We start from the raw sequence: 14,486 nt of genomic DNA on the forward strand, positions 1-14,486 counted from the left end.
ATCTGAAAAAAGTTGCTCTGAAATCGACGCGGATCACAACATTCTGAAATTATATTTTAAATCCTTAATAATGTAAGAAATGAAACGTAGTACATTGAGAGTGCGCAAACCAATCGCACATTAAATCTAATTCTACATAATCTGAAACAATATAGGTGCACAGTTTGTAAATCCAAAATGATGCCAATTACCAGGATCCAGGTATGTACATATGTATGTACATACATAGGTGTTAATGTTTATTATATGATTACATAAATACATTTTTTAGTTGTAAGCACATAACTACTTTTTTAACTGAATGATAGTAGTGCTAACCAAAAGGATTTCCAATATTTACACTTTAATTGCAACAAGGATCTATTAAACCTGCTCTAAATGGAGTTCACCCGGGTTCATTAGAAGAAACCTGGTTTGCCAGGTCTGGTTCTGCTGCAGGAAGAGGTCCATATATAAACTAAATCTTTAAGTAATTATTAGAGGGTCCTAGCAGAAGAGACTTTCCGAATTTTGAATAAGTTACTTCTATGTTACTATTTAAAGTATTTAAGACGGGGGAAACCGTTTTTAGAAAGATACTTTCCTTTTTAGAGGGTAAGTAATAATATGTGACCTAATAGGATTGTATTAAGCACAGAAATACCTTTTTTAAAGGGCAAACATATTTAAATTAGCCCAATGTGCCTTTATGTTTTGCAAGATAAAATAAGAACCAGAGACCAAGGACCTTTATCCTTACATGATATTCCCTAGATCATAGCCACTTCCAACTATCTTTGCTTTAAATGTTTTCTGTAGATCTATACGGTTTTATAGCACAGAAGCATTCACTGTCGCAGGGTGTTTCTGAATTCGGCTTCCAAGTTGGGGCCACCTTTCTTGTAAGACATAACAAACTACATTTCGCGCCGTATCGACCGACGACCCCGCTCTTCCTTCCTTCGAATGGGTGTTTTATAATGTATGTGGAAGTGGACGTGGATGTGGATATGGATGGAGGCGAAAGCGAGGTGTTCCGACTAGGGTTGAAGTCAAACATATGTAAGGATGATTGACAGCTAATGGAAACAAAAGCAATTCGAATACGTGTGTGCATGTGTAAGATGCAAATGATTTGCAAAACAAGGTAGGAAGGCAAGTTAACCATTGCGGACCTATTTTCGACCTGTAATCGAATTAATCGGCGTCTATTTATGTATTTACAACCTGTAGTTTTTTTTCGAGCTGCAATTATCTAGGGAAACAAATAGATTAGATGTTTGTTACGTATCTTCCATGTGGCAGCAGGAACTGCAAAGAAACACAGTTTCGGCTTCACGACGGAGATAATAACTATTGTTTTTTACACATTTTTCTAATGGAAACTAAAATAAATAGACTCTACGAAGTGCTATACATCTAAACTTGACAAACCTCCGTGTTTGTGTAGTTTAAACAATACGATTAATACGATTATGGGCAGTTCTTTATTGACTTTAGAGATCTTCTAAACTCAACTGATTACAATACGGTTTTGTTTAAATACGATGAGTACACAAGTAAATAACATAAGATTACAATAATAGGACCACTAGTGAGTATGTTTTAGACATAGCATGCTTTAACTCTAGTTTAACTATAACTTTTAGAATCAAAAGACCGGCAACGGGCCATTATGAAAAAGCGGCGGTGTTTTCTGGTAGCAAGGTATGTTGCCATATTGGCCGTTGTAGAAAAAACTTGGCAAGTACAACTGATAATGCGCGGCGAGTTCGTTGAAATTGAATGGCAAGTTGAACGGCGGCTTTTCCAATGCGACGGCATCTGCACTGCCGTACTCCATGGGCACTAATCCCTCACTTGGCGAACTCGCCGGATCCGGAGCCATCAGACTCTCGATGGTGAAGGCACGCTTTGGTCGCACCGGAAGTTGGCTCACAGTCGTCGGCAGGATCGGCGGCGTAGCCTTGTAGGGCGACATTTGAGCAGCAGCAACAGCAGCAGTTGCATTGCCAAGAACATGACCATGCCGCACTGGATCGGCCAATGCCAGCTGCGTTAGCTGGTCGTCCAGGTAGTGGGTCACCATCTCTGTATTGGCGGCGGCTAATTTCCAGTTTGATATATCCTTCTCGAGCTGCTTGACACGGAAACGCTTTCGCCGCCGCAGCAGGCTGCCATTCTCGAACATATCGAAGGCCATGGGATGGAGCGTCCAGTAGGAGCCCTTGCCGGCCTTGGTCACATTCCGTGGCACCTTGATGAAGCAGTCGTTGAAGCTCAGATTGTGCCGCAATGAGTTTTGCCATTTTTGCGTATTCTTCCGGTAGTAGGGGAACTGATCCATTATAAATCGATATATCTCACTGAGCGGCAGCAGTCGTTGCGGCGAGTGTATTATGGCCATGGCCGTTAATGATATGTACGAGTATGGGGGCTTCTGATCACCGTAGGTCATTTTCAATGGGCGTGGCATTGCGGAGTCGTTTCAAAATCGTTCACACAATCGTTTTGTTTCCCCGTCCGCACCGAATAATTCCCTAATTCCCTATTGTTTTGTTGTACTTCAGAGTATTTCAGTTTCAGAGCGATGTTTTCTCGGCGACAGCAGCGTTCAGACTAATACGAGGGGCAGCAAAACTTCATGTTTTATGGAACACAAAACTGGCTGCTCGCAAAGAGCAAGACCGGATCGGAGAGCTGGCTCTCGCACACATGCCCAACCCGGTCGGTGGTGGTATATCCAGTATACAGTATCCAGTATCCAGTGTGCCGAGGGAGAAGGCATTGTTGCCCAAAAACAGGTCTCGGATCTGGTTGTCCTTGTCTGCGCGGCGTGCCAATGGGAAGCGAAGGTGTTGTTTACGGCGAATTTCGAAATGGGTTGCCCGGCCAGTTTGGACCAATCATCGCGGATGCGATTACCCACACAATATAGCCTAACACCAGGAGCAGCGTGGCGGAAAAGCGTTTGGTTCCAGCGACAAGGCAACAAGGCAACGAGGCCCCATTTTTTCCCTTCGCCATTTTCAATTTTCGGAGAGATAGCATGCGATTCACATGTGAATGTGAATTGTGAATTGTGCTGCAAAAGCACAATTTGCTATGGGGGAAAGCTCTTGATTTGCAAGCTTTTGTCAATACCTGTTTATTTTATATGAATTGTGGGCGGGCCAGAACATGAAATAATAAAGGAAACGCTCGTATTTCACTTCCCATCGCATTACTCCGCTTCAGAAAATGATTTAAATTGTTTTGGCTTTTGCATGAAATTGAAAAATAAATTATGAGCACCAGCGTATTTGCTTTATGTTGTACGTTTACCAGCTTTAGTTGAACATATCCGTACAAATAAATTAAGCTGCTTTTCGTTTTGCCGGCCATGTAGAGATAATCTATGCCCTCCATCCTTAAATGTAGCAATTTAAGGTAGCACATAGTACAAATGTTACTCTATAATGTTTTTAATAGAACTATTAATTAATTTAAATCAAATTATTTTAATAGTAATAGGGAAAATGCATTTTTTGTCCCGGTTTTGCAGTGATCATGGTTATGGGCAGTGTTAAGCCGATTTTAAGAATTTCGTTCACTTTCAAGTCCAATTAAACGCAATAAAATATTCGTTATAACTATAAAACTTTCCTTATTTTCATTTACTACATTTTGCGGGTAGATTTGTTCAATTTGTTTTCGTTTATTAAAATAACCGGCTTTAAAAAGGAATTGTCCGGTTAAATTGTTACAAACTAATTTAAACTATGTTTCTTACATACTAATGTTGATTTTGGTTAATCATATTACAATTTAAAATCATGATAGGCTTTCAAAGCTTATAAAAACACTCTCATTTATTTAAGAAAAAATTATTATTAATTTAATACTCCTTGTACGGAATGTCTGCAATCGTATGGAAATTAAAAAAAATCCAAATCACAAAAACATCGGTTTTTAACGTGTTGCACAGTCTTCTTCCGTTTAACGATCCCCTTAATTTCCTGCAGTGTATTCACCATAATTACGTCGTATAATCACCATGATTAACGCGCTGTGTAAGCAAAAACACAAGACTTGTGGTAAATATTAATACAATAGTAGCTAATATTTTTCAACAATTAGTTCGTTATAAGATGTATTAGAATAAAACAATCATTTTCCTTTTAATAATTGGTCTGTTTCTCAATGGCTTAATTCGATCAAATTATACTGTTAACTCGGAAAATAAAAAGTTAATAGGAGTGAGGAGTTTATTTGCATATTAAGTTAAACTCGAAGGTAATTGTAAAACCGACTTCTTGGATTGTATAATACAATATTACAATTACCATTTCTTCAACTGCCAAAGAAAACACCATGCTATTTAAACAACGAGCAATAATGAATAAGGCAATAAATAATAATGATTTAGAAGCAACGCTCTACTAACTCAAAGATCCCTCCAGGCTGCCAATGAGATAATTAAGGTGTGAGCAGAAGGTAAGAAGGGGTGTTCTTTTTATTCGTTCGTTAATTAGAGAACTTGGTATCTAGCTTCCTTAGTTAATCCCAGCGTTTAGGTGTGCAGAGTAATTGGAGTAATCTGTATGCATTAAGGTACACAATTAAGTATTTAAAACACAGAAATAAAATATTGCTGGTGTCATATAAAATATGCAATTCTATGCAATCTATTATAAAATCGTATCTAGCATATGTATATTTGTAGTTTTGTGGGCTAAATGCCGGAAAGGGGTGTGCAAATTTAAAAAAAAGGGGATCTAAATGCATTTTGGAAATGGTAATGATGTGCAATGACTTTTTATTGATCTTCATCACGTCGGAGTGGTAAAAACTTGAGCCGAACACGATCCTTGTGGTCGTTTTAGTGTCAAAGATGCCAGCCAGCATTCGAGTATTCGAGTCGACAGATGGCCAAGATCGGCCGTTAAGGCCAAGTGAAAAAGTGTTCTTCTGTGCCATTAACGCGAAGAGCTGAGCTGTTGAAATCGTTGTATGTGCCATGTATCAGCCTTTCAGTCAAAACAACTACTCGGTAATCACCAATCGATAAGTTTTTCTCCTCTTTTTCCATTTTGCTGTCGACTCTTTTTTAGCACACCGAAATTCGCAGCGCTGAGATGAAAGCTGCTCGACCCATAAACTAAATCAATTTAGTTATTTCCGTCCTACGGCTGCTCACCTCGTTAATGAAGATTAGCGCTGATGAAGATCGGAGTTGGGAGTTGGGAATGGAGTTGCAGTTGGAGTTGGAGTCTCGTAGAGAGTTGGCTATAATGCGATTCCAAAGTGGCAGTAATGCTACCACCACTCGCAATGAAATACTCGACACACTCGATGTATGTAAATGCGCGGATAATTCCCACCAAATAACATATTTAGCCATATTATATCGATTTAGGGCACTGTACGTCCCAAAATAAGAAAAAAAATGAAAAAAATGAGTTCGGTGCGAAGACAAGATCTCTGTTGGTGTCGGGATAATAACCGTCAGTATTTATTTTTCCTATGTGTTGGGGATTTTGTCTGCTTTGTATTGCTTTATACTCGGCAGGAATAAATGTTTGAACACAACAGGCCGCCAATTTATTGAAGGCTAACACACTAATTTGAGGAGTTGAGTTGTGTTTACCCCGAGGATGTCTGCTTGTATCGCCTGGCTTGTATGTACATATGTACCTGTATGTATATCCATCCGAGTGAATCTTCCCGACAAAGCTTAAGTGCAGTGTTCATGCTTCTACCTGCAATATGGGAAAGCTGGGCAATCCTGCCCGGTTGGAATTTTGCTGCCATCAAGCTCGCGATTTTTTATGTCTGCTCATTTGTTTTATTGGGAGGAAATAACACATATAACATTTAACACATAGGTTCTAAGAACTTGAAAATAAGACCCATTTAGGTTTCTAAGTTTACGGGATCCATAGATCGAAACTATATTGGTATGTTCCCTGTCTTATGCAAACTAAGGAATTACAGTTTTTGAAGTATTTTATAAACTAAGCTCTATGCTCTGGCAAGACTATAATGTTTGATATATATTTCATTAGAAAAAGTCAGTTAAGCTGGTGTAAATAATAGTACTATTATGATCTAAATGAAAGTAAAAACATGGATATAAGTTGCTTGGAATTTTATTACCTTCCACGTATTTATGATCAAAAGAAGTGCCATAAGCTGATGAAATGAGCCCTTTTCCCTCAGATAATGAACGCAAAAACAGTCGAGAGGAGATGCCATGGATAGTGCAGCCAGCAGCCCAGAGGCGGATTCGGATTTCCTACTGCCCCTATTAAATGGGCATCGGTCGGCTCAATCGTTAGTGTCGACGAGGTGAGAATGAACATCGTCAGCTCCTTCGCCTGGCTTATATCATTCACACAACACCCATCGCAGCGCATTTAAATCATAACCTTATTCATGACAGAGGGGCCTGGATGTTTGTGGCTGTTCCTGGCCATGGAGCTGGGTAAATGATTAGGCCGCCTGGCAGGCCAGAGATTCCAGATTCCCGATGTCCGATGCCCGACTGCTGAAGCTAAAGCGCTGAATCGAAATCAAATTAAACTCGGTGGTGTTTGGTGTTTCTCCCAGTTGCGTGGATGTGGATGTGGACTGGACTGGACGATGACGATGAAGGAGGAGGAACGCATTGTATATTTTGCAATTTGAACAGCCGCTAGTTGCCGGCACACAGACGTTTATAATTCGCAGAGGTGTGCGTGGTGGTGTGGTAAGTATAATAAGAGGTGTGCTCAGACATCAGGCTAACAAACAGGCCGCGCACAAGCAGCCACAGTAAAAATCACTTCGATGGAAGCCATAATGGCCCGGGCTCGAGCTCCTTTCTACGAACCGAGAAACTGAGATCTGACTACCAATTTAAAAATGCCGCTTTTGACTTGCGAGACAGAGTGGCGGTGCGGTATTCTTATACCAGCCTCTTCTGCCGGTCTTTTCCTCTTTTCCCCAACTTTGGGCCCGACTTTGGCCCGGTCCTCTTTCGATCAAGAAATACCTTTAGATGGTGATGCTGCGATGGTCGGTTGGTCGGTTCGTCGTTTGCTTTTGGTCTCTGGGCTTTGGTGGTAGGCTGGTGATTTTCGCACAGTTCGTGCTTAAATACAAAGTAAGCTGTTAGAACCATTTGCTTTTCGGCCCCATCTTTGCACCTACCATTCGCTCGATTTAGTTAATACAATTTTATAATAACCAGCATAATATGGGGTTTAGGCCAACGTAACTCAGTTCTCACTCCTCACCGCTGTCTGTCATCAAAGCTTTGGATTTTAATCGATCCGCATCTGTATCTGTCTCTCCATCTGTATCTATATTTGTATCTGTATCTGCATCTGCATCCGCATCTGGTATCTAACATCAACAATTACTCGCCTATTTTGGTAGCGCTCAATCAGTAGAGGGTATCTGCAAATTGGTCAACACTTGCCGGGCCACTTAAAAACCCTTTTCAATTTTTTAAGTATAAATATGGTTAATCAGCATCAACACCCGAGCCGAGCCAAGCTCGAGTGCAAACTAGTCTGTGTGTGAAACTAGTTTTCGGTGTTGAAGCTACTTAGCCGCTGCGATGCCTTGCCCACCTCAACTCGTGTGTCTTGTGCTCCGTGCCCGGTGCTCTGTGTTCGGTGCTCGGTGCTCTGCTCCACTGATGGATAAGTCGGAGCCGCAGGGGCCAGATACTTCAACATATGCCTGCACCGAGTCTTAAGATCGATCGCATGGGAACTTCAGACGATCAAAGCGGGCTGCGGACTGCGGACTGCGGCCTGCAGACTGCGGACTGCTCTAATAAAGTCAGATAAAGCCTACTTTGCACATTTTCATCATGCCGCATCGGATGATTGGGGGGATGGGATGTTGGGATGTTGGGCGAAATTGGAGCTTTATAAACACTTTGGCTAACTGGCAAACTGATGCTGAATGCATTTCCACTACTCAGCGTACAACCATTTGAAATTATTCCATTGAATTGTTTTATTAGGCGTAGCCGTCGCAAACTTGCCTTGAAACGCATGCGAGTCGTGCAAAACATTTTATTGCCTAATAATTCAAAATTGTACAAATAACTTGCCTTCTGCTAACTCTTTGTAAAAAAGAAAAGCAAAAATAGCAAATAATGCTGCAGCCAAATTGCCTCAATCAAGTGGACACGTGACACTTGTGGTAATAAATACAATGGCGATGGGCCAATTGCCCGACTGCCAACTGCTATTGCGGCTCATTAGCTTTCCGTGGCAAGTGGGTGCCATAAAACCCATTCTGGCCTATACTCTGTGGCCACAAGACGTTTGCCAAATCCGACGGCAACCCCATCCGTAGCTATAGGTATTGTAGCTCAGCATCCCCTATCGTAAAGACCACAGTCATTTTGTTAATGCTGGCCTACAACACCATGACGATCCTTTTAGGAAGTGATGTTTTACGCTCCGTGTTGATTTATTGTATCATTACTGTTTATGAGTTCGTGCCCCTTTTCCCACGCGATGACTTTGCAGCCTTACTCTGTTCTCCTGTGTGTGTTTGTATGCTTCGTTTAATGAAATCAAAATCAGGTCTAATAAATTATATATTCGTTATATTGCCCAAATAGTTCAACTCCCTTGCCGGGATAAACGGCAAAAATGAAGTGTTTTGTAGCTCAAAAGAAAATCCATAGCCTCGGGCTGCCCAAGTGAGCATTTCGTTTGAAGTCGCAGCGCTCTTTTATATGTAATTATGCCTTCACCCTTTTATTTACAGATACAAATTAATATCCGCTTAACTGCTACAAATATCATTAGCCATCTTGTGCACACAAAAGCACACGTAACAACACACTAATTTGAATCGAACGAAATACAGATGGGCTCGTGACAAAGTACCGATTACTATTCGTTCCGATCACTCTCAAGTATTCACAACCTTTGAAATGCGCCTTTGATGTGCCGGCAATAACAAAAAACATGATGGTTTTGTTAATGGATTTCTATAAAGGCTTCCGACTGCTAAGAGAGCCGACTGGTAGAACACCCGTGGCGATAATTTAAAGCCACTGTCTAAGCCAGCATACCTTTTTATACCCTTGCGTGGGGCATGCTTGTTTTGGCCAACTGACTGCAGTCATTTGGACTCCATGGAGCTTGTGCCCTGATCTGGATTTGCTTCGGGTATCCTTTTTCAATTCCAAAGGTTTCAGATCAGCTGAGTAAGCAAAGTTGTCTTTATACGAACATTATTGCTATACATCTAGTGAGCACTTGTTACCAAAAGATCACATTTATGGTGCCTTTTATGTGGAAGATATCCTTGATACCAGTTAAGATTTTGAAAAGGTTTAGTTGGCCACATAAACTGCATAAGTGTGCATAAGTATGTAGGCATATAAGTCGTTCTGAAAGCAAATTAAGTGTATCGAATTTTATAATTTCAACACAGACCCCTGCGATCGTACCTGTAATTTTATTCTGCCCCGATCTCTGAAAGCTGTTTACCGATCTTCTTTTGGAGGCAACAGCGATTATGCAAATGAATCTGCTCTGGCTCCAAACTACAAAGGATTATGAGCACAACTTTTGCCACGCCATAAAGTAAACAACCGATGGAAAATCAGTGGCTAGCATCGCAACCAGCTGAAATCGAAGATAATCTGTATAGTAGTCTATGGAAACAAATCAATTCAAGTTGACCAATGTGGTTAGTTTCTGTTTCTCAGCTATAAAAATAGTTGAGTAAACTTTTAAACCAACAATTTTGTTATACGCTAGCAGAGGGTATATTCATTTCAGTCAAAAATGTGCAAGGCAGAAAAGGAAATACTTGCGACCATATAAAGCATATATATTCTTGATTAGCATCAACAGCCCAGTCGAAATTCGCTTCTATGCGAACTTGTTTCTCAGTTATATATATAAGTTTCCCAAAAGTATTGTTTCTATTGCTGTATATATGTAGGAATGGGCCGGATTAGACCAATTATCATAAAGCTGTCAAAGAAATAATCGAAAAAAAATGGAATAAATGCGCCTACGGTTTTCGTGCTCATAAAGATATCCAATTTAATATACACCAGTTTTTAAGAATATATAATTTGGTTTTAAATTTGATCAACGTTTTTTGTACTGCAAGGGTATGTCGCTGCGATTTTTTCGACTTTTTAGTTGCACAATTTCTATAAAAATATAAATTTGATGCTGTATCTTAAAAACATTTTAAAACGAGCACAACAACTTTGGTGTATTTTTGTATTTTCCGAGAGCTTTGTTTTGGTGCTCATTTGTAGCTCTTTTCTGTTTAAAAAAAATGTTGCCTACTTAATGGCGTCTTCATTGGAAAATTTAAAATCGGTTTAAATTAATACAACTATATTTTACTAATTTTACACCTTTAAAACGTAAATTGCTAAGAAAAAGTAATTAGAAATCTTATGAAAATTAAATCATTTTATTGTGCTTATTTATTTATTTGCAGACCATTTGCTATTTGCAATAATTTCTATGTGGCTGTCTAAAAATAAATAGGTACTATCTTTAAAGAAAAAAAATGAAGATCGACAGTAATAGTACCTTGTTATGTTTGAAGTGAACATTAATTTCTACAGAGTATTACTGAAATACTAAAATCTAAATATGGCTCAGAGTTTAATAATCACTGTTTATTGAAAGACCCCAAATATTTTTAATTTCACGGTAAATATTTAGGTAAATAATAGTGACAGAACCAAGAAGCCATTTATTGCACTGAAGCATATTGTTAGGCTTGTAACTAATTATTACAGCATAATTCATCTCGCAGCTGGAGTTGAAAAGAGTACAGATTGGACTACACCTTTGAAAATACAAAGTGGACTACACCTTTCATGTGGCCGCTAATTCTCCTTCTCCACTAATTTCACTTAAGCAAATATAATTAAACCGGGCAAACCGCTGGTTGGTGTTTTCCGACGGCCCTGTACCACCATAAAGATTAGTTTTTGTTTAATGGAACGTGATATGATGGTGATCACATACGATGCTTTTGCACCATTTGAAAAAGGCGGCACTCATCTTACAAGAAAATTGCTCAAATTTGAAGGCTGACTTGAAATTTCATCAGACAAGCGGATTTTGCTTGGTTTTTGGAAACAATAGGTACTAAAATGTTTCCGAACTTTGTTTTTAGTTAATGTACATTTGAAAAGATTATACGAATTGGACCCAAATATTTTAAACTAATGTCTGTTGCCAATAACTTTTATAAACTTACCTTATTTCAAGCTAATTTCCCCATTAGTAATTTGATTTTGTGCACGCATGGTAATCGAGCTTTGTAAATTGTTTGATTACTTGGTGTCTCGCTTAACTAATTCATGTAAATATGTACTTATTATTCGCTAAAGTTTAAACTTGCGTCACGCAAGTAACAAATTCCCTGTAAATGTGTTAATTTTCAAAAGATGCAAATTGAACAAATTGGCAACGACATAATCGTATTTCCGCAGTTTTTAAGTCATCGTTAAATAGAAGAATAAACTTTCATAACTGAATGGAATTTCTATTCTAATTCCTATTTACTGCATTGGAAACCATATAATTTAGTTTCAAAAACAAAAAAGTTTTCCGTTTTTCCCTTAAATCTTTACGTATGTATGTATGTAGAACGATGGCAGAACTGAGGGTAAATAATATCTGGTTGTTTTTGCTAAGAATATGAATGCCGAGCGGAAGAAGGACTAGAAGGATGGCTAATAAGAAGGCTAAGAAACGCTAAACGGCTCGAAGCCATTATGTGCATGTGTGTATTTATGGCCAAATAACTCAGCTGTTGTATTCATTAGCCTCGTTCCCTGCTCTCCTCATTATTATTGCTGCCTTCATGTTAATAACCTGAAAGTGTTTTAAATTTCACGCGTCCTGCTTGTTAAATGCAGACATGTGTTTATTTCAACAAGAAAGGAAGGACCGACGCGTTCCACAAAATTATCACAAGACGAAAGAGGCGATAGTGGTGATATTTTTCCAGAATTAGGGGATCTGCCAGTTATTAGAGACTGAAAAGCAAATCTTGATACCACGGAACACTCGCCAAATTAAATCGTTTTCAAGTCGTTATTAAAAAGAAACGTAGTGAAAGTTAAAGGTGATGTAGATTAAAGTCTTTCAACAAGTTTTTGTGTTAAGTTTCGAATAAGAAATAAACCGAACTTAAATGAAAGAAATTAATATGGTACATATTTTTGGAACAAAAATTACCCAATTTCTTCAAATGGCTTTCAAAGAATATGAAATATTTCAAAATTATTTGTAATCTAAATGGCAATTTCCTTCAAATTGAAGAGCCTGTTTTTGATTTAATAGAATTTTAAATATTTAATCGTATAGCTTTCATTTCGTTTCGCTTTCAATGATGCAATTTGGAAATATTTGTGTTATTCTAGAATTGAATTAAAATCGCATTTTTCAAAATATAACGTTCATGTGACTATTACTGAAATAACTTAATCAAGCCATAATTTAAATATTTCAAAACTTTTCCTGTTGTAACCATTTGATTTCTAGGCTCAACTCTTGATATATGATTACTAGGATCATCTATAATCCTGGCTGATCTTAAAGTTGGAAACAGACTGATCACTAAACTTTACTTACGCTCACAACATTCACTGTTTCCACTCGATATTTCTCGTAGATAAACACTTCCTGTTAGTTGTTTAAATGTTTATATTCTTCACAAAAGGATCGATTTATGCACTAGGTTCGATACAAATAAAATAAATAATTTACTAGTACGGATATGTGGATACAAGCTAATAAAATTGTATTTACATGCCCTTCTACGCCTATGAATGTATACCATATGTTTTGGTCCTATTACAATTAACCTTAATACAAAAGGAACTACGTTTGGATGGATATACATATACATACATATATATATATATATCGTTCATAAATAATGCTATATAGTACAATAGGTGTGTCTTCGTTACTGCCCCTGTTTGTTGCCACTTATCTATATCGTACGCATATCGTTGTCTATTCTATTCTGCACCTCGGGACTCCGATATTGCTGCGCCGGAGCGACGAGGGTGACGTTATTGTAGTAGATGTTGTGCATGTTGGCAATGGGGGCCGCCATCATGAAGAGCGGATGCGAGATGGCCAGCTCGTAGGTGGTGGGGCTACTGGGTATGCCCGTGGCTGGCAGCCCGGCCACATTGGCGCCCGTGGCGTAGTGCAGGAAGGGCACGTGGGCACCGGCGTTGATCGTGTGCATCGGCGGCAGGGGATCCTCGGTGCGGCTCGATCGGCTGGCGGACAGATACTCCTCGGAGGCGGCGGGCGTGGTGGGATAGCGGCTCATGCCGCTGCTGCACTCGACCACATCGATGTCGACGCGATCGTCGTCGTCGTCCTCGTCCTCCGACGGATGCTCGGGCTTGTCGGGCGTGATCAGGCTCTCTATCGTGAAGGATCGCTTGGGTCGCAGGCTCAGCGGTCCCTCGATCTCGGAGCTGGTTAGCGCGGGCAGATTGGTCAGTCCCATGTCCGTCAGATTCGTGTGATCCGCACCGGACATGGCGGCGGCGGGCATTACGTGCGGCAGCGGCACACCTTGACCCAAAGAGTTCGGCATGTGAGCCGTGCTCCTGGGCAGAGGATCCAGCCTCATGGCGGCCGCACTGTTCATGTCCAGCGGCGACATGTGCGCTGCACTGCCTCCGTTGCGGGTGGTGAAGAAGAACCTATTGAGATTCGCGAGGGCAGTCAGCTCCTCGTTGAGCAGATCCTTGTCGTTCTTGTGCAGCTTGAAGCGCTTCCTCCGCCGCAGCAGACTGCCGTTCTCGAACATGTCGAAGGCCTGCGGATGGAGCGCCCAGTAGGCTCCCTTGCCGGGTCTGTCCGGCCGTCGGGGCACCTTGATGAAGCAGTCGTTGAAGCTGAGATTGTGCCGCAACGAATTCTGCCAGCGCTGGGTGTTCTTGCGGTAGTACGGAAAACGGTCCGTGATAAACTTGTAGATATCGCTGAGCGGCAGCATTTTCTCCGGCGAACTCCAGATGGCCATGGCCGTCAGCGAAATGTACGAATAGGGGGGCTTCTGTTCGCCGTAGGATTCTCGCGAGGGCCGGGGCATTATTACACAATGTTTTGGGCTCAATTTGCTCCACACATCACAAACAGTGTTACATATTTGCGCGCTAACTTGATTTATGAATGCACTCAAGCACTGGCTGGCTAATCACACGTTTTCTTCGTCACAGGTATTATGTGAAATCCTAAATGCATGCGGCGTATTGTGCAGTTGTGCCGCGTACCGTCGCAGAAACAGGAGCAGCCGCAGCTGGAACAGGAACTGCTAGCAAGGAACGGCCATTGGGGGCTAGGTGGCGATGCGACATGGCGGCGTGATAGTGTGATATGGACGAGATAGCGGATAGCAGATAGCGACAAGAAGCGACGGCAAACAAGATCGCGCCAACTGTCGGCAATAAACTCTGCGCAAGAACTACGCTCGTTATAAGCTCCGGCGAC

At 40.6% G+C, this 14,486-nt stretch overlaps 2 protein-coding genes across 2 annotated transcripts; both read right to left on the reverse strand.

Moving 5' to 3' along the window:
* Nucleotides 1–1,630: 1,630 nt before the first annotated feature.
* On the reverse strand, nt 1,631–2,572 carry LOC122621573 (fork head domain-containing protein FD5). Its single transcript, XM_043799482.1, has one exon. The coding sequence runs from the start codon at nt 2,453–2,455 to the stop codon at nt 1,631–1,633; it is 825 nt and encodes a 274-aa protein (XP_043655417.1). The 5' UTR covers nt 2,456–2,572.
* A 10,391-nt stretch (nt 2,573–12,963) lies between these two features.
* On the reverse strand, nt 12,964–14,088 carry LOC122621803 (fork head domain-containing protein FD4). The gene has a single exon (XM_043799783.1). It carries the CDS (start codon nt 14,086–14,088, stop codon nt 12,964–12,966), a length of 1,125 nt encoding a protein of 374 aa, XP_043655718.1.
* Between the last annotated feature and the right edge of the window lie 398 nt (nt 14,089–14,486).

The sequence above is a fragment of the Drosophila teissieri genome, chromosome 3R (assembly GCF_016746235.2).
Source record: "Drosophila teissieri strain GT53w chromosome 3R, Prin_Dtei_1.1, whole genome shotgun sequence".
Lineage (NCBI taxonomy): Eukaryota > Metazoa > Arthropoda > Insecta > Diptera > Drosophilidae > Drosophila > Drosophila teissieri.

Excerpts from the sequence above, each read along its gene's own strand:
- LOC122621573 (XM_043799482.1), bottom strand. The coding sequence starts at position 2,455 with ATGCCACGCCCATTGAAAATGACCTACGGTGATCAGAAGCCCCCATAC.
- LOC122621803 (XM_043799783.1), bottom strand. The coding sequence starts at position 14,088 with ATGCCCCGGCCCTCGCGAGAATCCTACGGCGAACAGAAGCCCCCCTAT.